The sequence below is a fragment of the Mastomys coucha genome, unplaced genomic scaffold (genome assembly GCF_008632895.1).
Source record: "Mastomys coucha isolate ucsf_1 unplaced genomic scaffold, UCSF_Mcou_1 pScaffold21, whole genome shotgun sequence".
Lineage (NCBI taxonomy): Eukaryota > Metazoa > Chordata > Mammalia > Rodentia > Muridae > Mastomys > Mastomys coucha.
The window spans coordinates 56,256,745-56,282,480 of NW_022196904.1; the positions used below are offsets into that span (position 1 = coordinate 56,256,745).

General features: G+C 44.6%; 2 protein-coding genes across 3 annotated transcripts in view; both read left to right on the forward strand.

Moving 5' to 3' along the window:
• The window catches only part of Snrpa1 (small nuclear ribonucleoprotein polypeptide A'), a 15,105-nt gene extending 13,998 nt beyond the window's left edge, over nt 1-1,107 (forward strand). Inside the window, exon 9 of the mRNA XM_031386915.1 lies at nt 843-1,107. Within this exon, the coding sequence (XP_031242775.1) occupies nt 843-901 (59 nt within the window). The 3' untranslated portion in view covers nt 902-1,107. The remainder of the gene's footprint in view (nt 1-842) is intronic.
• A 5,224-nt stretch (nt 1,108-6,331) lies between these two features.
• Selenos (selenoprotein S) lies at nt 6,332-16,798 on the forward strand. 2 transcript variants are annotated; one of them, XM_031386916.1, is made up of 6 exons: nt 6,332-6,474; nt 7,001-7,135; nt 10,262-10,368; nt 13,990-14,079; nt 14,235-14,313; nt 16,157-16,798. In XM_031386916.1, the coding sequence occupies exons 1-6, from the start codon at nt 6,399-6,401 to the stop codon at nt 16,234-16,236; spliced, it is 567 nt and encodes a 188-aa protein (XP_031242776.1). In that variant the 5' UTR covers nt 6,332-6,398; the 3' UTR covers nt 16,237-16,798. The 2 variants fall into 2 exon arrangements, with proteins under 2 accessions (XP_031242776.1, XP_031242777.1); XM_031386917.1 differs by lacking the exon at nt 6,332-6,474 and adding an exon at nt 6,480-6,503.
• The last annotated feature ends 8,938 nt before the right edge of the window (nt 16,799-25,736 follow it).

The window sequence follows — 25,736 nt, forward strand, 5'->3', positions numbered from 1 at the left end:
CCTTTTGTAAGGGCATTCATTGTGTAATGATTTCATTATGACTGTGCATCAAGTACTTTGATCATATCAGTAATAAATACTACATTTAAGTCCTTGAGTTCAATCCCCAGCACCTGTCTGTTTATTACCAATGATAAAACTGAAGATTTTAAGCAAAAATTGAAATTTGGAAAACTTGGCCTGGGGATGTAAATCTAGTAGAGCACTACCTAACACACACGAGACCCTGGGTTCAGGCTTCAGTGTAACTGCAAAGACACTTAAAGAAAATGTGGGTCTGCTGGTATACTGTTACAAACAAGAACTCAGCATTTGAAAGGCATACAAAACACAGTAAAGGAGCTTTTCTAAGTATTCAAGTGCTTGTTATGGGTGCAAGACACATTCAGAGTACAAGGTATAGTAGTGGGCTGCAGGTGAGAATGGGAAGGATTCCTAGAAAAATTTTCAACTTCACTTTGTGAGCTTGTCTGTAAATATAGCCAAGCAAGCCTTGCTAACTTGTTTCTCGAAAACTCCACATAATAGACAGACTTGTCAGTAGTTTCCCTAAACATTTGAATAAAGCAAAACTTTTTGGTGTGTGTATATGTGCATCTGCGCATACGTGTGTGCACATGTGGTTTGAAACAGGGTCTCTCTACATAGCCCTGGCTGTTCTGGAACTCACTATCACAAGGCTGGATTCAAATTCAGAAATCTGTCACAAATTGTGGAATACAATTAACAACTGTGTGTGCACGTGTATGTGTGTTGATGTATATTCATTTTTTAAATAAATGTATGTCTGGAGAGTGAACAGATAATACAAAACTGACATAATTTGTTCTGTGTTCTTTTAGGGCCGAGTGATGAGGGTGAAGAAGAGATGGAAGACGACACAGTCACAAATGGGTCCTGAGTTCTGCCAGATGCTCTGATAAGCTCTCTTGGGACAAGTCTTGTATTTTGAGCATGGAATAACAACCTTGCTTGTATCAGCAATGTGGAATCTGCAGCTTTGCCGAATGTTCAGAACTACTGCTGATAATTTTTTAATATGAACCTTGAAATAGCAATGCCAGTTTTCTACAAATGCTAAAATAAAGGCAACTTACTGTGCTGCCAGATTGTGTGTGCGTGTTTGCAGTGAGGTAGAAGGTGAGATTTAAGTTAGAAGTTGGAGAGAATGGTGTTTCTGAATAGACATTATTCCCACTCATGAAATGTTACAGATTCTTCATAAAGGTCAAGGCAGAAAGGCTTTAAGTAGACAAATAGGCATTCTTTGACCTTTTTAATCAACATACATAAGCATTTTACAAATAAATTTAAAATGATTTGAAGATTTTTAAATAGAAAATGAGACTTTTGCTTGGTGCTATAGCATGAGCAAAAGCAATCTTCTAGCCTGTGGGACAGAGGCACAGAGGTCATGGTTTCTCTGTGGGGCAGGCTAAGGCACATTTTTCTCAGCATCTAGGTTTCTTATTGTATTCCTTATCTAGGAAAGATTTTGTTGTGCTTAAATACCAGTGCCTCAGTTTCCCTACTCTGCCTTGTTGCCTTGAGATCAGGCCTCCCACTGAGCCTCTCACTTGCAACCAGCAAGTCCCAGCAGTCCTCCCATTTCTACCCCACAGTACTGGGTTGCAGGCATGGGTGTGGACAGATCCAGTTTTTAACCTGGGTTATAGGAATTTGAACTCAGGTACTCAAGCTTGCATAGCAAGCATTCTTACACGCCAAGCCATCCTCCCAGCCCCTGGTTACAGTTTTCAAACTCCTTTGGTGATTCTGAATGTGACAAGCATATTAGGTAGTTTCTGGATGCCTTTTGGTGATTGCTGGTAACATACTGTTCTTGAGAGGCAAGATACGGAGGAACTGTGGCTCTCGAGATTCTGGTTGAGAAAAATGGAGGAAGAGTGGCTTCTGCTGAGCCCCAGGCTTAAATTCAGTTCTCTCCCATGCTGGATTGGAGTCTGGTTTTCAGCATCTCCAGTGAGGCTCCCTGTACTGCTCCCACAGCCCTTCTGGGAATGCACAGCCCCTGTTGTGATAGGGCAGATAAAGTACTTGCTTCTTTTGGGAAGGGGTGTGGCTTTCTGGCAGTTTTCCTAAGACTCCAAGACCCCCATCACCAAAGCAAAAACAGATTCCTGTTTTCCATTGCTTCATTTATGAGTCCTCTTAGTGGATGAGACTACATCTTCATCAACAATCCCAGTTATGACAAGCTAGTGATTGCTTTGTAATTGTACATTTTTTACTAAAAGTAGCTTAGCTTTGAAACCCTGGCCTAAGCATGCACCAAATTAGTCTGGACTAAACTGTTGGCACAGATGGTTTAGTGTTTGGGGTAGGTGAGAAAAGCAGGACACCGTTGCATCATGTATGCCATTTTCTCAATCAATGACTTTGCAAAGCTGGCTAGAGGCAAATGAGGTTTCCTTTCTTAAGTGTCTTAGGACCCAAATAATTGATGAGGTTAAGTCACTTGAACCTTCAATCCATGTTTTTCCTGGATTGAACATTTCAGTGAATAGTTTTGTAGAGCATGAATTTAATTCAGGCTAATATTGGTCCTGTTTACAGCAGAAATTTGTATCTCCTGATAGTCATGCAACACCTGCCAAGAATGAGTTGGAACCACATTATGATACTGATTTGAGATGGTCTCATATAGCCCAGACTGGTCTTCAACTAGCCACATAACTGAAACTGGTCTTGAACTCCTAATCCTACCTCCACTCTCACCAGCTGAGATTACAGGTGTCTCCACACCTGACCTTGAATGTTTTTTTTCTCTAGTATTTGTATAACTGGTAAATGCCCTAGTTTTGAGGCTTGACCTAATTAAATTAATGGATATGATTAACAAGCTGTTTTGATCCCGAAATCCACATGATAGAATTGATCTCTACATACATGTGCATACATACATGTACGTGCACACACACAGGAGTTGGAGCTGGAAAGATGGCTGAGTGTTCAGAGGACTTCTCCAAGAGGGCCTGGGCTTGGTTCTCAGCACCAATGTGGCAGATCACAACCTCCTGTAACAGTTCCAGGGAATCTAACATCCTCTTCTGGCCTCCCTGGACACTGAAAGTGAGGTGCACTTTCATCCAGGCATGTAAGAGCATTCCTGAAAAGTGACAGGTCCTTACTGCTTAAGCAGGACTGTCATTTTATTGCCTTCTCTGAGCCCTTGAGCTCCCCACACCCTTCATCCTGTGTAGTTGCTTTTTATCTTGGAAAACAGCAATTTTGGCAGTTTGCCAGCAGGTATAAGGCCACACCATCTGTTTTCTTTCATATTGACTCTGCTCTTTATTTTTAATGCTTTTATTACCCTGTTAGTTATATATAGTAATAGACTTCATGACAGGTCCCTACATGTACATGATGTATTTTAATTGTATATACACACACACCTGTTAGCCTCCTTTGTCCTTCAGATGATCTCCCTCTTTCCAGTTAGCTATCCCCTTTTTCGTCTGACTTAATTAGGGTTGATTGTGGGAGCTTGGGCACCTTAGCAATGGCTACACCACTGAAGCAAATGTTTTCTACTCCTCCATCAACTAGTAACTGTAAGTCTTAGGGGATGGGGCAGGCTCCAGTTAACACCTCCTCCTCTCACTGGTAGGATGTTGAGGAGCCCAGTCTTGTGCAAATCTTATGACATCTGTGATGAACAAGAGTAGGCCTTCTATGCCTGATTCTCCTTGAACAATTAAACTAGATTCAAAACTGATAACAGTTCTGCTTACTTCACATTAACCAAAGCAATTTACCTGGCTGAATACAATGGATGGGGAAATTCTAACCTGAAGGACACGGCTATAAGAAGGGCCCAAACAAGGATGTGATTGTGAAAGGTTAGAGCCAGCATTGAGTCTACATAGTGGTGGAAGTTGTGGGAGTTCACCTTTGTCCTAGTTTTCCAAGTAACATCTGAGCTGTTCAAGTGCTGCAGGAAGTATGGGTAGATAGCTACCACTTGAAAGGGACAAAGGTAGCACACCTGAGAAGTAGGAGCAGTATTGTAGGAACTGAAATAAAAGCCTAAAATCCATGCACTCAATTCAAAATACCTTACATTTTAGTTGAATATTATACTGTATATCTAAGTATGTACACTGGGTTTGTAAACAAAGTTAGTGTGGAGTGTGTGTGTGTCTATTTTTAAATTTGTCTTTGTTGTTTTTGAGAAGGGCTAACTACAGAGATCTGCCTGCCTTTGTTTCCCACAGTTTTGGTTTGTTTGTTTGTTTTGTTTTTGTTTTTGTTTTTGTTTTTCGAGACAGGGTTTCTCTGTGAAGCCCCTGGCTGTCCTGGAACTCACTCTGTAGACCAGGCTGGCCTCGACTTCAGAAATCCACCTGCCTCTGCCTCCCAAGTGCTGGGATTAAAGGCATATTGCCAGCACTGCCTGACTGCAGTTTTGTTTTTTGAGGCAGACTTGCACTGCTCAGTGTAGCTTTCTTATTGACACCAAAGATGACCCTGAATTCCTGATCCTCTTACCACCATTTCACAAATGATGGGATTAGAAGCATTTGCCACATAGTTTATGCAGTGAGGGGCTTTACACCTGGGATTTTGTACATGCTAGGCAAGGAAGCACCTGGCCAATTGAGACACATCCTACTTTGTATATTTTAACGATATCTTTCTGAATTGTTGCTAGTTTCCAGTTTAGATTGCAAAGTCACAAGTGGAAAATATTCCTTTTGTAAGGGCATTCATTGTGTAATGATTTCATTATGACTGTGCATCAAGTACTTTGATCATATCCAATCACCTCCCTTTTTATTGGTTTTGGTTTTTTGTGACAGGGTTTCTCTATGTAGTCCTCATAGTCCTGGAGCTCACTCTGTAGACAGGGCTAGCTAGCCTCTGCCTCCCGAGTACTGGGATTAAACTCGTGAGACATCACTTCCCAGCCTGTTTAGTTTTTAAGGCAAGGTTCCTATGTATAGCCCTCACTGTCCTGAACTCTAGATCATTCTGGTCTCAAACTCAGAGACTTACCTGTGACTGTCTGCTGAGTGCTGGGGTTGAAGGCGAGTGCCACCACTGCCCTGCATTTCCCCTCCACCTTGTCTTTTAAAGAAACTAAACGTTACTACTTATCATCTTGATTACAGATGTTAAGAGACTGGATAAACAGGCAAAAGAGCAACTTCCTCCCTTGTAACCAGATGTTTCACTTGCATCTGTTTGACGAGGCCAAAGTAAGTGAAGTAAAGAGAGATGGTTCAAACTGGGGTGTGGCTCAGAGGTGGGGTGGCAGTCATCAGTACCCAAAACTTTTAAACAGAATGATCATTTTTTTACCACTATGAGGAAACTATTGAGAACATAAAACTTTAAGAATTCAGCAAATAAAAAAAAAAAAAGCCATGCTGTGTCTGCAAAAAGAAATCAGCAAATTCATGGCTAATCTTCATATCCTTAATTGATAATATCTAGTCATCAAAGTCCATTTTCAAGTTGATAATGTGAAGTGATTGCAGGCTTTTTCTCCTATGTCCCACGAACATCCATCCTTCAGATGGAATCACTGCATTAGCTTATTACTGTAACAAGATAATTAAGATTAATTTTTATGACAGTTTTATTTCCATTTTGGAGATTCAAAGTCCACAAATCTTGGTGCAGCACCATATAGATTCCATCAGGGTCCTCTGGCTGTGTCATCTCATGGTGAGGTGCATATAAATCTGGTCTCCTTTTCCCTGGGGAACCCCACATTGACCATACAGTAGTTTCCCCAAAGGTCTCACCTTTCAATGCCACAGAGTTCTCACCTTCTTAATCCCATCAACCTAACTTTGGAAATTTGATTCCATCAGTTCTACTTCAAATCATAGCTATCTCCTTTATTGCGTTCCTAGTATGTAGTAGAGAACCATTACAAAAACTGTGGTAATGTGACACATAAGAGCCTAAACATGTTGGGGTCATTACTACCTTAATTCCTTCCTTTGAGACAGTGGTTCAGAAGAAAGGAACTTTGTGTAGATCTATGTTGCAACCCTTCAGTGGCCCCGTGACAAGGGCGGGACGCAAATCTCATCCCTAGGAGGCTTCAAATCTCTTGGGCCTCAATGTCCAATCAGTATCAAGTACAAGGCCTGCAAAATAAATGCGTGCAAGATCGGTTATCCGCGCTTTGCTGAGCTGAGCTGCGAGCTCCTCCCTGAAAGTCAAACGCGCTTCCGCCTGGGCGTCTTCCAGCCCTGCCCTCTGGTCACACCCCCTCTGTGATTGGTCGAGCGTCGAGGCAGGTCGAGCTGTGATAGGTCAGAACTGCCATGACCGTGAGCGCCACGTGTACATAGGGCCGAACCGGAAGCTCAAAGCAGAGAAGAGCTGCGAGTCAGTCGTTAGCAGTTGCGGCTGCCATGGATCACGCCGACGAGCCTCTGTCCGCGAGGCCGGCGCTGGAGACCGAGAGCCTGCGATTCCTGCACGTCACAGGTGAGGGGCGGCGAGTGCCGCCATGCACGGTGGGTCGGTGTCCCCAGGAGGCTTGGCGTCAACGCCGCGGGCTGGCCGGGCCTGCTTGCTGGGCCGGAGCTCAGCTTTCTCGAAGTCGCCCTAGCTGGGCGGGCGCTCCTGGACTTGGTTCACTGGAGTCCTTTTAACATCTTCCTTTTGCAGTGGAGTCCCCCGCCCGGCGTTTCGCTCAGCCCGGCACCAACTCACTGCTGTCTCATTCCTTAACAAAGTGGAACTCAGGGAGTCTGGATGGCCTTTGCTTTCCTGAATCAGACACGTCCCCTTTAGTCCTTCAGAACCTAGCTGCTGTGCTCTGCACCCTCTGGGCTACTCTTGAGTCCCCTTGTAGTTGACAAGTTTCTGTACCCAGCGACTCACTTCTTAGGAGTCCGTTTCCTCAGCTAGATTGTGAAGGTTCTGAAAGAAGGAGCTATGATTATTTTTGTAGAGTATTATTGAAAAAAAAAAGCTATTTTCCGTTTCTGAAACTGGTTTCTTTTTTCAGTGGGCTCCCTGCTGGCCAGCTACGGCTGGTACATCCTCTTCAGCTACATCGTTCTCTACATTGTCATCCAGAAGCTCTTCCGCCGACTGAGGGCGTTGAGGCAGAGGCAGCTGGATCAAGCTGAGGCTGTTCTGGGTTAGTGCCGCGTGATAGACAAGAAGGCTCCTGTCATTTACTTAGTAGTGGGTGGAAGCAAAACACGCCTTTGAGTTTGGATTTTGAAAGATTTTTTTATTGAGATGCAAAGACTCCCCAATGGTGTATAGCGTGCTATACGAACATCTTGTTTAGTGACTGGGGACCAGTCCCTAGAGATGGCCAGGTCCTGTGGAGGAAACAGGAGTGTCGAGGGGAGGAGGGAGTCGGGGGTGCCTGGGAAATCTTGCAGCCTGCCTGACTGGAATTGGGGTGCTGCTTTATATATACAGAACTCAGTAGACAGGGATTGATTCATAGATCATGTTTTTGTCCCCACATGTATTTTAGCTTCCCCTGGTCATAAGTTTAGTCATCATTGATTAAACCGTGATAGAACAGAGTTATCTTTTACAATCATTTTCCTTCATCAGCCTCATAACCTATTTCTGAAGAATCTAGAGGCATGTTTTGCCAAAGCATGACAGACCGTTCTCAGGCTGGTAGCTCTTGTGGTTTCAAAGGCACTAGACAGAAAATCTCCAAAACAGCCTGGGTAGATAGATGGTCTTGTCCTGACCAGTTTATTATCAATCAGAGTGCTAATTGTCATTAGATACAAGGAAAATCTTCAGGCCAAAGCTGCTACAGTTATTATTCAATTTTGGACATAATACAATGTTTTTATCTTTGTGGAATTTATTTATATGTCTAATCTTGGTATTCTTTTGTTCCTTGATCATAGGACACCACAGTGGCACTGCACAGACTTATTTTTCTAAGGGAGGTCTTAATACCTCATTCTTTTATCACTTATCCACACCATTCTTTGTCCATCAGAATATGCCCCCATGTAGGGCGGAGATAACTCAAGCCAGTTTAACTTTGTTGTATCTTTTTCCTGGAGGGGCATACCATATGTGGCCCCCAATCTTATATGCCATGTATTCCCCCTGAGGAAGAAGAGCTTTAACCTGATTTGCTGCCAACTTCTCTAGCCCACTAAATCTTATCCTTTTAAGTTTACCTTGTTCTAATTATCTTGTTCGTGAGTAAATACAGAGGCAGGTGGTCCAAGAATACCTTGGAGCGGAGCTTCACAAGGAGATCTCTGGTGTCTTTATTTGAGGCACAACTTCCAAACCTAAGGAAGATCCTGAAGCAGGGCCAGATAAGGATATCTCCCTAAAAGCAGGATGGGTGGTGTGCTCAGGACTTCCCTGGGAAAGCTTAGAAGCTGTACTCTTGGGAGAAGGCATACAAGATTCATAAATTTCCCATCAATCCAATATCCCCAAGTTGTACAAATGTTAAAAGCTCCCAAGCGTACAACACATGGAGATCAAGACCAGAAGTGGAAAACCACATGACAGCGATCATATCACTCCACTCAGCCTTGCTAGATGTGGTCAAGCAGCTGTGCTGGCTGCATGACTTTCACTGCTCTAATTAGATACAGCTATGCCATTTAGTGGTTCTTAATTTTAGAGAGGATAAAAATGAAAATTTCATTGTTTTCTTTGTGCTCTAGTGACACCCCCACTGAATGAATCTCTAGAATTATAGTGAGTGGCCAGAAACTCAGAACTCAGTATTAGGGTCCATCTGTTACTGTGCCATCTCTCCCCTCATCTCCAGTGTTAGGTTTTTAAATGCACTTTGTTTTGATTTTTCACTGACTTCATCAGACCTGATTTCCACCTAATAATCCTTTGGTTGTTTAAAGAAATCTCAAAGGGCAGCCATTCTGTCTAGAAGCTGCACTCCCGTGTGTGTATCCTAAAAGAAATATTGTTTTATATTGTAGTATAACTTAAATATAGACCACCATTTATCTGATTACTACAGAACTGAGACTGGGGTGGATTTACAACTAGGTAAAAAAGTATGTCGGGTGGTGGTGGCGCATGCCTTTAATCCCAACACTTGGGAGGCAGAGGTAGGTGGATTTCTGAGTTCGAGGCCAGCCTGGTCTACAGAGTGAGTTCCGGGACAGCCAGGGCTACACAGAAACTCTGTCTCGAAACACCCCCCCCCCAAAAAAAAAAAAAGCCCACAAAACCCATATAAGCACATACCTGTAAGCATGGTACTTGAGTGGGCAGACACAGGTGCTAGCTAGCCAGGTTAGCCAAGATGGTATTGACCTCTGGCCTCCACACACACATAAACACACACACACCCCAAATCCATAACAACAATGTAAACTAGGTCTGGGTTTGGGGCACACACCTTTAATCTCTTCATTCAGGAGGCAGAGGAAGGCAGATCTGTATGAATATGAGGTCAGCCCCATCTGCATAGAGAGTTCTAGGTCAGCCAGAGCTACATAGAACAGCCAGAGGCCCTGTTTTTTTTTGTTTGTTTGTTTGTTTTAAAATTTAAGTGAGCTGGAGCTGGGGCTGGGGCCAAGTTTGTAGAGTGCTTGACTAGTATACACAAGACATACATAGCATTTGGTCTCCAGTACCAAGTAAAAGTGGGTGTGGTAGCAGACTTTTATAGTCTCTGTAGGAGGTGGATGCAGGAGGATCAGGGGTTCAAGGTCATTCTGTGCTATATAATGAGTTTGAGGCCAGTTGAGGTTACACAGGACCCTGTCTCAACCAAAAGTAAGTTAAACTGGGACATTCAGATTCTTTTTTTATTTAATGTGTGATTATTTAATGCATATACATCCACAGGCCAGAAGAGGACATCAGATCCCCCATATAGATGGTTGTGAGCCACCATGTGGTTACTGGGAATTAAATTCAGGACCTCTGGAAGCCAGTGCTGGTAACCACTGAGCCATTTCACCAGCCTGACATTCAGATTCTTAATGCTAGTCGAAAGGACTTTGCTTTGTAGCAATAAGAATCTTGGACCTCTTCTCATAGACCTGGGCTAATCAAATGATGGATAGAGATGCAAAAACCTTCTGCTTTGCTTTGTGGAATGCTGGTCAGGTGCAAGTGAGATGGCTACCTTGTACAGTGGAACTTCGCTCACCGTGGCGGCTGTCAGAGCGCTTAGTGCTCTGCTATGAATATACAAGGGAATAACTTTGTTGTGGTTTCCTGACATTTGAACTTCTCTATATAGGCTATTCTTTTGGACTCATACCTAATTGTTTTTCTATTTTAGAACCTGATGTTGTTGTTAAGCGACAAGAGGCTTTAGCAGCTGCTCGTTTGAGAATGCAGGAAGATCTAAATGCCCAAGTTGAAAAACATAAGGAAAAACTAAGACAGGTATGAACTGGGTTGACTTAATAAATTTGTTGGGTCTTTTCTTTTGTTTTTCAGGACCTTGAGCATGCTAAGCAAGGTCTCTGTCACTGATCCACACTTCTGCCCTTGATATCACTAATCAAGGCTTAGTGGTAACAGTAAAGTATACTAACTGTTACTTGTAAGCTTATAGAGCAGGGTCGTGTCTCATTAAATTCAAGATGCATTTCAGAGTTTACTGTTTACATTGGCGATACAGAGAAAAATACGCTAGGTAGGAATAGTTGTGGGACTACATTACTGCAGTGAAAAACAGACTCCACATGAGGACGGTGTATGTGAGCGAATGAGTACATGTCTTGGATGGACATCAAGAATTAATTTCACTTAGTTTACTGTTGGTCAGCATGTTTGCTTTGTGCAGTTTTGAATTGTCAAGGGAAAAACACTCTTGAAGAAAAGTGTGTCTCTTGTTTTGTTTTGCCTTCAGGTGTTTTCTTATAAGAGTATCAGTCAACAAAACTGTGCCCAGGTCACAGGCCTCTGTGCCAGGGCAGATGCTAGCCTGTCTACCCTGTGCTTGGATACCTTGTAATCCCCAGTGCTGGGCTTACAAGCTTTGTCTCAGGCTTTGATTAAAGTTGTGTATTGCCTATGACCTGGTTTAGGGGTGATTGAGCCCACTGCAGTGGGTTTCAGAAGAACCAAGGAAAGGCGGCATAATTAGATGAAGATTGTGTTGGTGGAGGTGTGGACCAGAAGGAACAAGGATTGCTTGATCATCCAGGTTACTCATGGGAGTAAGAGTGCTGTGTCAGGTGTTTTTTTTTTTTTTTTTTTTTTTTTTTTTTTTTTTTTCTGTTGCTATGATGGAATGATGGAAGCAGCTGTGGAGAGGGGGTTTATTTTGGTGTATAGTCCCAGGGGAGGATACAGTCTGTCATGGCAACAGGAGGCAGACTGATGACATTTCATCCTCATACAAGCAGCAGAGAGGATAGGAAATAGAGCTGGGCTGTAAATCCTCAAAACCCACATGCTTTCTCCAGCAAGGCTGCCCCTCCCAAAGGTTCCATGACATTCATCCCCAAACATTACCACCAGCCGGAGTCCAAGTGTTCAAATGCAAGAGCCTGTGGTGACCTTTCATTGAGGTCACACTTGCACACCAGTATTGAGCTGATCTCTCATTGAAATGACTGCTTTCTAGTTTCAGTCCAGAAGTTTCCAGAGCCTGTCTCATCCCCACAGAAAGAACCCTCTGCCAGCTTTGAGGCACCAGAGAATTTGGTCATATTATTATAGTCTCAGTTGTGTTACTGAGACTTCAGAGACTTGGGCCTTTCTGCTGTTGGTTGGCAGCTTCTCTTATTTTGGCCTGGTCATCCCTTTGGGTCTGGTCTGCCCAGCTTGCCTGGGACTCAGAAGGAAAGGACATAACAAGACTAACACTTCTTCTAGTAGCAGCCTTCAGTGGAAGTTAGTTGTCCATCCTCTCTTAGTCACCGGCCTAAAGTGTTTGCTACTGACTTTAAATTTCATGATTAGAAACCTGTGACATAGAAATCTGTTCTGTGAAATAAGTCTCGACTGTCCCTGCTTCTTACCTACTGCCTAAATAGCCCATGTAATACTAATTTTTTTAGTTTTTTTCACAGATATATTTTATCTAATATTTTATGAGCACATTGTGTGGGTTCCTCCCCATAGAAGTGGAAGTAGTATGTGCATTGTTTTTTAATGTCTACCTGCCTGCCTAGCTCATAGTTAGCTTAGATCTCTTATAGATAATGCCAGAATTTATCTGTTATACACCTGTTTGGGATGTTTATTGTAATTTGTGTGTGAATGCAGGCATGTGCATGTCATGGTATGTTATGGAGGTCAGAGGACGGCTTACAGGAGCCATTTTTTCCTTCTACCAGGAGTTCTGAGGCTCACATAGGTCATCCAGCTTATTTAGCAAGCACTCTGCCTGCTGAGCCAGCTTGCCTCATAACCCTTCTCCCCTTTGTTTTGGGTTTTGTTAAGATGGATCAAACATTCTTTGGTTGTTTTGGGTTTGTCTTTTTGTTGTTGTTTTGTTTTTTGAGGCATGGTCCTGATGGCCTAGAAGTTTGCCTCTGCTTCCCTAGGGCTGGGGATTCTGGGGTCATAGGCAGTACCACAATGCCCAACTCAGTTATACTGTACATTCTTTTCTTGTTTGTTTGTTTGTTTGTTTGTTTTGGGGTATTTTTGTTATTGTTTGGTTGGTTGATTGGTTTCTTTCAAGACTGGGTTTCTCTGTGTAGTTCTGGCTGTCTTAGAACTCACTCTGTAGACCCGGCTATCTCAAACCCCAGAGATCCACCAGCCTCTGTCTCCCCAGTGCTGGGATTAAAGGTGCGGGCCGCTGTGGCTGCCGCCACCACCACTACCACCTGGTTTCTTGATGTAGCTAACGGTGTAAAGTGACCTTTATGCTAAGAGGTAGTTGCTATTTTTCTCAACGTCCTGTGTTTACAAGCAATGGAAGCTTGAAGGGACTGTTTAGCAAGAGATGTACATGCCATGGAGAGATCTCCAGAATATGTGCTTTTAAGGAATCTTGTCATGTCCTTATATCACAATTTAATTAGAACCAGAATGGACTACATTGGAAATGGGAGAGTACATACCACTGACATCCATGTCCACTGGGATACTTGTTGCCTGAAAAACTGGCTACTGTCCATGGGACAGGAAGCAGAGCAGAGACCATGTGTGAGGTCCTTCCACATGCTTGCTTGGGTGTTCATCACCGAGTGCAGGTTTTCTGTTGGTATTTATCTTCCCTTAGGTTTCCACACTGCTTAACTTTCCAGTGCACTTGGAAATCAGTTGTCCTATGATCCAGTGCCTGAGGCAGAAAGGCTGTGGCATAGCTAGGCGATACCCAGGTGATAAAACAGGTCTGCCAGCCACACACACTCATTCCAGGTCACTTTTGAGACTGGGCCTCACTGTGTAGGCCAGGTTGGCTTTGAACTTAGTCTTCCCTCGTCTTCCTGAGTGCCGGGCTTACAAGTGCCCAGCTTTCTATAGCAGCTTTATTATTGTTGTTTAAGAGATGAAAGTGAACACTTGTTTTGGGAAATGTTTGAATTAAGAATTCTTTGGGGTTTTTTGTTTGTTTGTTTTTTTAAAGATTTATTTTATATATGTGAGTACATGGTTGCTGTCTTCAGACACACCAAAAGAGGGCATCAGAAGCTATCACAGATGGTTGTGAGCCACCATGTAGTTGCTGGGAATTGAACTCAGGACCTCTGGAAAAGCAGTCAGTGCTCTTAACTGCTGAGCCATCTCTCTAGCCCAAATTAAGAATTCTTAAAATGAGCACTTTCTTTGAGAATAGTAGGAGCCTATGGATGCTTCCTATGTGTGCTTTCTTGTATGTGGTTCTTTGTGTGTGTGTGTGTGTGTGTGTGTGTGTGTGTGTGTGTGTGTGTGTGTGTGTGTAGAGAGAGAGGGTTTCTTTGTGTAACAGGCCTGGCTGTCCTGGAACTCACTTTGTAGACCAGGCTGGCCTCAGAGATCCACCTGCCCCTGCCTCCCAAGTGCTGGAATTAAAGGTGCACAGCATCACCACCTGGCTCATTGTGTGTGGTTCTTTCTTAGCTTGAAGAAGAAAAAAGGAGACAGAAGATTGAGATGTGGGATAGCATGCAAGAAGGCAGAAGTTACAAAAGAAACTCAGGAAGGCCTCAGGTAACTGGAGGTGGCAGTACTTAGTCATGTGGAATGCTGGCATTTGGAGTGGCTTTGTGGCTTTGCAAACTGAACCCAGAGCATAGCATATTGTAGCTGTACCTCCAGCCCCAAGAAGAATTTATTGATTCTTAAGCCTATGTTTGTTCAAATAGGAAGAAGATAGTCCTGGACCTTCTACTTCATCTGTCATCCCCAAAGGAAAATCTGACAAAAAGCCTTTGCGAAGAGGTGGTAAGAACCTAGCAATGTGAAAGAAACATTTAGGATTTTCAACATCTACAAAATAAATTGTATTCTGTGTGTGGTATGTGTGCCACCACACATGCCCATGCTTGTACACAGAGGCCAGAGAAGGACATTGTGTGTCTTTTTTTTTTTTTTTGGTTTTTCGAGACAGGGGTTCTCTGTGTAACCCTGGCTGTCCTGGAACTCACTCCATAGACCAGGCTGGCCTCAAACTCAGAACTCAGAAATCCGCCTGCCTCTGCCTCCCAAGTGCTAGGATTAAAGAAAGGCATGCACCACCACCGCCCGGCAGGACATTATGTGTTTTATTCTATCACTTTCCACATTATTCCCTTGAGGCAGGGTCTCCCTCATCCTGGAGCTAGTTGGGCATCTGTAAGGCCACAACAGTCCTCTGTTTGTAACCCTAAAGCACTGTGATTACAAGCATGTATATCGCTGTGCCTGGCTCTGTACATGGGTGCTGGGATTTCCACTTGTGTCCTCGTGCTCGCTCAAGCCCTTTTCCCCACTGAGCAGCCATCTTCCTGGCTCTGCATTTCCCTTTTAAAAGTAAGATTCTGCAGCTGAGAGCATGTGATATATACGTGTAATCCTAGTACTTGGGAAGCTGAAGCAGAGGGATTGCCCAAGTGGAGGCCAGCCTAGGCTACACTGTGAGATTCTTCTCTAAAAGAAAGAAGGTTCTCTTTGTTTCTGGGTCCCCAGTTTAGGACTGTAAACATAAGGGAAGCAGTTGCAGACTTCCATGTGGCGCTTCCCTAAGCAACTAGGATGATGCAGGAGACGCTGTCTGGGTCTTGCTGGCAGTGCTGCCCTCTTCCTGTGAGTAACTTTCTCAGGTGTGGACAGACGTTCACTCAGCTTTTTTCTGTGTGCATGACTGGACTCCCCAGGTGACACCATAGCAGCGTGTCTTCATTTTGTCCCTGAGGGACTTCACATCTCTTAGGAAGATGGAGTAACGAGCAGTCATTTGTGATTCAGGCTGAGTTAAGGCAACAGAACCTGGTTTGTTAGGTATCTCCCCTCCTGCCCTCCAGGGTTCAGGGACATTGTAGAAGGAAGGGCAGAAAAACTTGAAACTTCTCAAATATTGACAACACAGTGCAAGTTGTGGAAAACAAAGTACCCGGCATGCTTAAGTTTGTACATGGCTTGTTCTGTCCAGCAGCCCTAAGCCAGGGCCAACATAAATAGCCTGGCTTTGTAGATGAGGAAACAAAGACTCATGGCAAGATTTCACAATGAGCAAGGAAAAGAACCAGCCTACTGAAGGTGTGGCTGGATCTGGAGACTGGGCTGTTCAGCAGAGACCCAGTTATCCATATTGGCTATGAGGAACTGATGGAGGAGGGAGAAATGGAAAAAGGATGTAGGTGACCCAGTTCTGACTACTAGCAATGGAAAATTCCATTCTGCTTTTTGGGTATGGTTTCTATTGTGGGTTTGTTTTGAGACAAAAACTTACTTAGGCTTAGGCTGGCTCCAGCTCCATATGTAGTAGCCAAGGTGGCCTTGATCTGTTGCTCCTCTTGCCTCCACCTGGATCAGCATTTTGTTTTGTTTTTGAGACAATTGGATCATCAGGCTATGTTCAGTAATTTCCTACTGATGTTTTCCATGCCTCCCATGCACTGGGACTGAAGGCTGTACAACTGTCTTCTTCCTCCTTATTTTTATGTCATAGCTAAAGTTCCTTGGAAATGGCCATAAGATGGAACCTGTAGCTTGCAATTTACATATTAGATTTGTGGTTATAATTTTAATATAGGATGCTCCCAGATTTCCAGCCATCAAAATGGTTCTGTTTCCTTTTCACTTCCAGGTTATAACCCTCTGACGGGTGAAGGGGGTGGCACCTGCTCCTGGAGACCTGGACGCAGGGGCCCGTCATCTGGTGGATGAAACTAAGACCCTTGTTAGTGTCTCTTGGACATTAGCAAGGTGAACCTTTAACCCTCAACTCAATTGCCTTACGCACACTTTCACAGTGACTGGCCAAGGAGAGGTGGGGCTTATTTCTGTTCTAAACTGCTTGTTTTTTAAGGGCTTTGGTCAGCATGAGATATAGATGTTGCCATTAGGCCACACTCTAGACAAGGCAGCCATTGGTTTCATGGCCGCTTGCTAGTTGGTAGGTTGAAGGCTTCTTGCTGTTTGGCAGACTTCATAGAGAAGGCCCAGTGATTATCCTTTGGGGCAGAAGGCCTTGCTGACAGGAAGGCTGGTCTCTGTGACAAGATGCGTTGAATGACGTCTTCCTTATAAATGGTGAGCCCACCAGTGAGGATTACTGATGTACACAGTTGATGGGGTTTGCTTCTGTATATTTATTTTATGTACAGAACTTTGTAAAAAAAAAAAAAGTTAAATACTTAAAAAGTAACATTTTTAGCATCTTTATTAAAGTCAAGGAAATTTCTTTGTGAGCTTGACTTTGTCAGACAGTAAACAGCTTTGTATCATTCCCAGTCTCCTATTTTTCTTATTTCTCATGGCCAGTGGCAGCTGGTCGGTGATTTTAAAGTTGACAGACTCCTTGGGGGTTGAGCTGGTACACTATTAGGGATTAAGCAGCGGCACAGCAGGCTGTGGTGGTGCGTGCCTATGACCCCATACTCTGGATATGAGGGCCTGAGGATCCTAGCTTGCACTACTTGGTGAGTTCCAGGCTCACCAGAGCTATCTAGTGAGACCTTGCTGAAGGAAACACAAATACTTTGTAATAAAACTGCTAAAACATGTTTAAAAGAAAACAGGTAGGCCTGTAGGGGCTTGCCTGTAAGTCCTTCAGGCACTGGAGGGGGGGTGGAGAATAGCCAGTCTAGCCTATTAGCAAAACCCCATCTTGCCACACAAAGCCAACAACTAAGTCTTGCTCAAACTGCTAGGATTCCTTTTATGCATATGGCTCATTTGTTACATCCTTGAGAGGCCCAGCTGGGGATTGGATAGAAGACTGTTGATTATGTATCATTGTTTGATACTTCTGTTTGTTTGTTTGTTCTCTGTGTGCTGCCCTGGAATTTACTTTGTAGACCAGGCTGGCCTTGAATTAAGAAATCCACCAGCCTCTGCCTCCTAAGTGTTGAGCCTAATACCACCATGCAGCTATGCAGTCTTTGATTTTGATATCAGTTAAGGATTGTTTTAGACAGAAAACTGTTCTTAACTTGTGCTAGTTTTGGCTTACGTGGTGGGTGTTGGACACTTCTGCTATAGAATTAATCATGGAAAGTAAAAAGAATTAAACAGCCAGTGGGAGGCTGGGCTAGTCTCCTTTGCTTTCGTCCTCAAGGTCAGCTCTACTGTGCTGCCCAGGCTTTATGCAGGGCCGCTCTCCTGAGTGCTGCAGCAGGTGAGGGGCGGGGCCAGTTCTGCACAGTCTTTGAAAAAATGTGGTCCTAGGTGTCATCCCAGATTAGAGACATCCACATGGCCTTTGGTCGTAATTTGGGCCACAGACAATGGCACAGCCCCTCCACCACATGGTCACGAACCGAGACATGGCCCTCAGCCACAGCACTGGTCAGAACTTCACCATAGCCTCAGGTGGCAGGGTAGGCAATTCACATCAGGCTATTGATTCCTCTCCACCCTTGAGTCTCCTGTTCTGTCTCTTTTCATAATGCTCAAACCATTGTTTCTCTTTCTTTCCCATCTCTCCACTGTATACTTGCACATTGTACTGGCTTCCGGAGGCACCTAGGCCACAGGGCAGGTGGGCGGGGTGAGGATAGGCCTCTGGACATTACCCTTTTCTTTTTTTATCTTTTCTTTTTTTCTTGCATGCCCACATACTGATTCCTGCAAGTTGTACTCAGACTCCAAATATGTGCTCACCCTGCCACCAACACATACATAAATATATAAAAAAAGTAAATAATAATTTGGAGGGAGCACTGACATTCACAAATGAAGAGAAAGCTCCAGTGTCTAGTAGTTGCAGGCATATTCCTCAGTAGCTGCATCCTCCCTGGGGTCCACATGGGAGTGACTCTTGTGATACTTGGGAAACTCGCTGGCCCTAGCTGCCTTTTTTGGTAGCCTGAGACCATAAGCAAAGTTCTGCAGGTGTGAATACAGCCCTCTTTATTTTGATGAAGTTTGATTATTTGAAACCTCAAAAGGTCATTTCATACCTTCCTTGGCATCGTCTTCCGGCAGACCCTGGGACAGAGGAACCAGAAAGGATGAGATGATGTGCAAGAGCAGTAGGCTTACCGGAGTAGCCTGATTTGGAAGATATGCTCATGAACATTCACATTTCTTGCATCATAAGCCACCTTGAATGAAATGAGCTCTTATCCTTGAGGAGGGATGTGAAGCTTGGCTCCTCCAATCTCAATTGCTGGCACTCATGGCTCTGTGGTTCATCTGGAAGCTGACTGGGCCTACTGGCATCTCTCATGGCTGTCAGCTGGGCAACAGGTGACTGGCCATGTGCCTCTCAGTCTAAAGCTGGGTTGCCTGGGCTTGTTCATGCAGCAACTCAAGGCCAAGATCAAGGTGCCAGAGTTTAATGGGTTGTTTTGTTTTTTTAGTGTATTAGCCACTTTAGGAACACATAGTCACAGTGCATATATAGAGACTAGAGAACAACTTTGAAGATTCGTTTTCTCCTTCCATCTTGTTGAAGCAGGGTCTCTCTTGCTTCTTGCACTATGTGTACCCCATTCTAGCTGGCCCATGAGTTTCTATTAGATTCTCTTGTCTCCACCTCTGATTTCATTGGGTTTGTGGATGCAAGCCACTGCATCCAGTTTTTTTGTGGGTTACCCATTGAGCCATCAATCTCACTGGCCCACATTTTCAAATCTTCACGTTTCCCTACTATCCCATTGAGTTAGGCAGTTCAGACTGCAAAAAGCTAGGGGATCAATACTCAGTGGGAAGACCTATAAAGTCACATAAGGTTATAAATTCAGGGAGGGAAAAAACCAAACTTGCCATTTAGAATTAGCTTAACTCTGGCCAGGTATTACTAGGTAACCTCACAGTTGAGGTTCGGGCGTTTGTTTATATTGTAATGTTAAATACTAGCTCCCAGGGATACTACCCAAGTGATTCTACATAACCTTGATCCCCAAGTTATCCCTGATTGGTGAATAAAGAAAGATGTCTAGAGCCAATAGCTGGGCAAAAGAGAGATAGGCAGAGTTCTTGGGATCCTGAGTTCCCAGGGTTCCCAGGCTCGGGGTGGGGAGAGAAAGGAGAGGAGGATGCTGCCATGGGTGAGTTATGAATACTTGGCCATGAGGGCTGACCAATTGCAGTTAAGAGCAGCCAAGATGAAACATAGCAAGTTTTTTGTTTTGTTTTTTTTTGGTGGGGGGAAGGGTTGTTTGTTTTTGTTTTGTTTTTCGAGACAAGATTTCTCTGTATAGCCCTGGCTGTCCTGGAACTCACTCTGTAGACCAGGCTGGCTCGATCTCAGAAATCTGCCTGCCTCTACCTCTCAAGTTCTGGATTAAAAGCGTGTGCTACCACTGCCCGGCAACATAGCAAGTTTTAATTCATGGTTATTGATAGGGAAATAGGTTCAAATGGCTTAGAGGGTAGATGTCTGCCCAGTTCTAGTACTGATTAAGGCTTATAAAAATAAAAGTTGCCATGCAGTGGTGGTGCATGACCCCATGCAAAAGATAGAGTCTGAAGGCTCAGGAGGCATAAAAGTTACATGAGACTCCCATACGTACCATGCCAGGAGATAGCCTGAGGACATTTCCATTCCTGAACAGCCCTAGGAGCAAGGTTAATGATGACGACAAGAGACAAACCTCTCTATATCCATTTTTTACCTGCTGCTCCAGGAGGCTGACCTGTATGAGCTATGGAATCCACTTGGGCCAGCACCTGAAGGTATAGACTATAAGCTACTGTTATCCTACAGATAAGATCACCACTCCTGGGCCCTCTTCCGAAAACAGTGAACTCTATTTCCATAAGCCTTCGAAGTTGTCCTATCTCCCGCTTCTCTTAGAGATCCCACTTTCACAATCATGCCCACTGCTTGCCTGTGTGTACAGATGGGATCTTGCCCCAACTCAATATCTATGGCTACTCATAGCAGACATGTACTTCTCAAAAGAGTATGTTGGGAAACTCCATGAGGAGCAATGGAGTGAGGCATGTGGGTAAGCATCATGGGTTAGCAGTGTTGTCCCTGGTACATGTACTGACAAATGCTGATGGAAGTTGGTGGGGTGCTGAGACCCAGGGTCGGAGTCCTTTGAAGCTCTTTATGTAACCAGGCTTAGGATGGGGTACCAGCAGGGCTTTCTGGTTTCTTCTACTTTGGGCCACAACTATCTGCAGCCTCTTTCTTTCTCTATGTACTTGGAACAGCTATCAGAAGCAGCAAGTTGACCTCACAGCCTCTGCCTTCCCTTCGGTTGCCACGTCCCTGCAGCCCTGTGACCCCTGTCACTCATCTTACCTATGTCTACATTCACAGACCATTTCTAGGGACCCTCTGACTGCTTCTGAGGATGCTGCCATTTCTCTAATCCTGTTTTAAGAGCGTGCTTTCCAGGTCCACGGCATCAGTAGTCAGGAGGCTGCAAGTTAAAAACCACAGTGAGAGTGGGTTGGAAATAGAAATGGCTCCGAGGTTAAAAGCTTGTAATGTTCTCCCAAAGACCTGCAGTCTGGTTCCTGTAGGGCATGCAGGACTGGCCACCGGATGGGCATAAGAACTGGTGAGGTGGGACATGCTCAAAGATCTGGGCATCTCAGAGATCTGAGGGGGCAGGAGTGGAGCTGCCCCCTCCCTGCCTCTGTGCCTGCTCTGCAACATAGAACCATGACCCTTACTGAGGTGGCCACTGGCATGAACCTGGAGTTCTTCCCCATGCAAATAGAGCATCACCAGCATTTTAACTTCAGCTGATAGAAAGCATGTACTCCCCAAACCACCCTACCCCCAAGGTTCATATAGCCTCTGTCCACATGGAGTAAAGCGCGTAAGTTATTTCACCAAGGATGGTCTGAGAGTGGCTGTCTTACTGAGCTCTAACACTTAGGGAAGGCTCTCTACTCCAAGCTCTCAGTTGGACTTTGGACCCATCTGCCCAGCTTTTCAGAGCATTGGCCGCTGTCATTGCCGCCACAGCTGCTGCAGGACCCTGGACTCCAGCTACCTGCCTCTCAGAGGCTGTCCAAATCTCTTTATTTCCCCTTTAAGAGCTGTAACACTCCCAGCATTCCTAGCCAGACCAGAGGCCTATGGAACCTCCATCCCAGAGTCTTCATCCTCCTCAGTCTGGTATACAGTGGCGTCTCATGCCCAGAAGGGAAACTGGACAGCAGCATCCAGACATCGACAGTGGAGAGGCAGGACACAGGACCACAGGTTCCCAGTGTCTACACCACACAGCTCATATCTGTAACTTTAGCTGCAGGACATCTGAGGTCCTCTCCTGGCATCTGCAAGTACAGTTACACGCACACTAAATAAACAAAACCATAGTGAGATACCACTGAAATTAAGAAGACTACTTTTTCAAGTGTCAGGGAGGACTCCTGAACTAGAACACTCATGCATCTATTTCTGCTGGATAAAGAAAATGGAGGATGGTGGTGGGTGTGGTTCTGTGAGAGAGCCCTTAGCTAGCATGTGCAAAGCCCTGGGGTCCATCTCCAACACCACACTGGAGGGTAAAATGAGGAAAAAAAAAAAACAGTTTGTCATCACCCAGCACTTAGAGTGCTTGCTGCTCATCCCAAAGACCTAAGTTTATTTCTTAGCCCTGTGTCCAGTGGCTTATTACCACCTGGAACTCCAGCTCTGTGGGATCCAGTACCCTCTTCTGACCTCAGGCACCCACACACATATGGAAGGCACATATACACAAGAATTAAAAAAATTTTAAAATTCCTGGCTGTCCTGGAACTTAATCTTTAGGCCATGCTTGAACTCAGAGATTCATTTGCCTCTGTCTCTTGAGTGCTGGGACTAAAGGTATATGCCACTACTCCTGACTAAAAATAAATAAAAAATTAAAAATGAATTTATGGGGCTGGTGAGATGGTTCAGTGGTTAAGAGCACTGACTACTTTTCCGGAGGTCATGAGTTCAAATCCCAGCAACCACATGATGGCTCACAACCATCTGTAATGAGAAACAAATAAGAAACCTATGGGCCGGAGTGAGTAGGGGGTTAGGGGAAAAGGGGGCAGAGCGAGTGGGGCCAGAGCAAGAGGAAGAAAGGGAAGGGGGAGAAAAAAAATGGAAAAATAGAAGAATAGCACACCACCTGGCCAGTGTACTCATAAATATTAACTAAGGGACATGGAAGGAAACACAAACCCCTGGAAAAGCATGCACATGACACTAATGTTCACAGCAGCGGACATGTCACAGCCTAAACTTGGAATCAACACAGACATTCAAGAGCAGGTGAATGGACAGATTCATTGAGTAAAATGTCACGGCAATAAAATGCAATGAATGAACCACATGCCACAGCATGACAAATCTCAAGACATTTATGAAAGAAGACATGCAAAAGAAGTACACTCATGATTCCATTCATAAGACAAAAACAAACAAAAAACCCAGTGCAGGCCCCCTGAGCTACGGTGATAGCGCGCACATCAGTGGCCTGAGAGAGGTGGGCAGAAAGGGGTGATTATAAAGGGAACAAAAATTGAGTAGGACGATAGTGATCTCCAGGCTAGCCTGAGCTACATAGCAAAATGTTAAAACGCCAACACAGCCGGGCAGTGGTGGTGCACGCCTTTAATCCCAGCACTTGGGAGGCAGAGACAGGCAGATTTCTGAGTTCGAGGCCAGGGCTACACAGAGAAACCATGTCTCTAAAAAAAAAAAAAAAAAAAAAAAAAAAAAAAAAAAAAAAAAAAAAAAAAAAAAAAAAAAAAAAACCAAAGTTTAAAACGCCAACACTAGATGTGGTTGGTTGTTCACACCTCTGAACCCTGAGCCTAAGACAGAAGTCTGTCAGAAGTTCAAGCCCTGGCTGGGCCACAGTGCGAGACTCTTCCCCTACCCCTAATAAGTTGTGGAAGAAAACATTTGATGAGTAAGTTCACTGTTTCAACCGATTGTGGCTTTGGTGTCATAGGCACTGTGGTGGTGCCTAGGCTCAGATGTCTGAACCCTCGATCCCTAGTTGGTGGCACTGTCTGGGGAGGGTTAGGAGGTGTGGCTTCGTTGGAGGTGGTGCCACTGCTGGTGGATACTGATGTTTCCAGTCTCATGCCATTCCCAGCACACTCTCAGCTTTGTTCTTGCCTTCGCATCGTGAGCTATCTCAGCTTGCTGATCCAGCTCTCATGCTACCTGCTACCCTGACCCCTGACCCCAGCCATGACATACCCTTATCCCCCTGGAACCATAATCCCAAATAAAGGCTTCCTTCTATAAATGGCATCTGGCCATGATGGTTCATCACAGCAATAGAAAAATAGCTAATACAGTCACATACCTATGTCAAAAACTAAAATGTACTTTTTAAAAATGTGGCACTGGAGATTAAACCTAGGGTGTCAGGCATACTAGGAAAGCACTCTGCCCCTGAATCCACACCTTTTAAATTACACATTTTAGCCCAGCTATGGTGGCACACACCTTTAATTCTAGCACTCAGGAGGCAGAGGCAGAGATCTCTGATTTCTGGGCCAGCTTTACTATATAGAGTTCCAGGACAGCCAGAGCCACTCTGGGAAACCCTGTTTTGGAAAAACAAAACCAGAAAGGATTAAATACATATCACAATGGTAGAAATATTTGTTTCTAATATTAAAAAGTGTCAAAGGTGTGACGGAGAAGAGCCAGCAACCAGTGATGCTCCCCACCTCCCAGCCTGGGGCCGGTGAGGGTGCTCAAGAATCAGAGAGCCAGCAGCCGAGTGAGCCAGACAGGCCCGTGACTCCAGACACGGCCTAGCTCCACCCTGCCGAGGTCTTTGTTGATGTCCATGACCCCTGTTACCACCGAAGGCTGTGCAGATGACCATGGCATGTGCTGCTGCCTGAAGTCACATCAATATCTATGGGCTGTGCTGTCACAGAGGTGGGGGTGGGACAGAGACTGCACCTGAGCCATGGTAACGACCATGGTTCGAGTAACCTCCGAGGACCTTGTCTGAGTCCGTACTCCTACTGCACGTACCTTCCTACTGATGTGAAGAGCAAAGAGGCTATTTGCTGTTATATCAATGACTGCAGATGCACAGTTGAGACAGAGGAACATGGAAGAATTTGGTGATACCCCTCCCCCCACCTCACAGACATGTGGGAGGACAGGGACTCAGCTGTATTTTAGGGGCGGGCCACTGAGAGTTTGACCATGCTCCAGTGAGTATATAGACAACACACAATGGACATGTGTTACTCTTGTTTTCATTCCCTTCTTATTTTTATTTTTTATTTCTTTTGTGTGTGGGGGTGGTGAGGAGGTCACAAGGAGAGGAGGATGTGGAAGAGCTGAGAAGTGATTGTGCTCAGTGTTAAGGCCCAGGTAAAATGGTAAGGCCTAGGTAACATTGCCTGTCTAGCCTGCCATCTTGTGCTGTTAATAGTGTTCTAAGGAAATGTTTTCATGTGCTGGTCCTAGGAAGCTTTCTCATGCTCCAGTTGACTGCATTTTCTGTTATGTTCTGTGCTTTGCTGTTCTTGGAAACCATTCACCATAGAAGTCAGTAGACCTGCTTTGTATAGTTAGCCACAATAAGCTTGGACCCAAACCAACCACCCAGCAGCACTTCCTGCACCAATATTTGAGCTTTTATGGTTTCTTGCCTTTATAAGCTGCTCCTGGGATGGACCCCAACATAAGAGAGACACCTGCACCAATGTTAGAAACTCCCATTTTGAGTAGGAGTCGAATAAAGTTTAAGTTCCCAAGATCTTCTTGGTAACTAACATTCTGCTTGGCAGAAAGAGACATGTACCTGGGTAACTGATGTCCTGGTTGACAAGTTAAGACATGAATGTTAGCCAAGGCACTTCCTCCACTGCAGTTGAATATCCCAACCAATGGGAACAGGATATGTGTACAACAAAGACATGTTCCTAAGGAAGTCCCCTATTCCTAAATCTTGATTGGTGAAATAACTTGGCACAGATGTTTGTGGATTTCGAGGCTTAAAAGCACTGTAGGATCCTGGGTCATGATTGCAGCCAGCTCCCGAGTCTGTTCTGTGGCCATGATCGATCAGTCCTGGGACAAATGCTCATCAAACTACCCTTGTCTGACTGAGATGGCTGTTTATGTGGTTTCTGAGGCAACTCCTGGACCCCAACAATCAGGGTGCATGATGTAAAACTACCAGAAAATCAATGGAAGGTCACATGGGGGAAAAGTGACAAAAGTTCTCTTTCTCTCTCTCTCTCTCTCTCTCTCTCTCTCTCTCTCTCTCTCTCTCTCTCTCTCTGTGTGT

What these genes read in the sequence shown, in the direction of transcription:
- Selenos (XM_031386916.1), top strand. Translation starts at nt 6,399, where the DNA reads ATGGATCACGCCGACGAGCCTCTGTCCGCGAGGCCGGCGCTGGAGACC. An exon ending in GCGATTCCTGCACGTCACAG is followed by an intron (nt 6,475 to 7,000) that starts GTGAGGGGCGGC and finishes TTCTTTTTTCAG; the next exon opens with TGGGCTCCCTGCTGGCCAGC. An exon ending in AAAGCCTTTGCGAAGAGGTG is followed by an intron (nt 14,314 to 16,156) that starts GTAAGAACCTAG and finishes TTTCACTTCCAG; the next exon opens with GTTATAACCCTCTGACGGGT.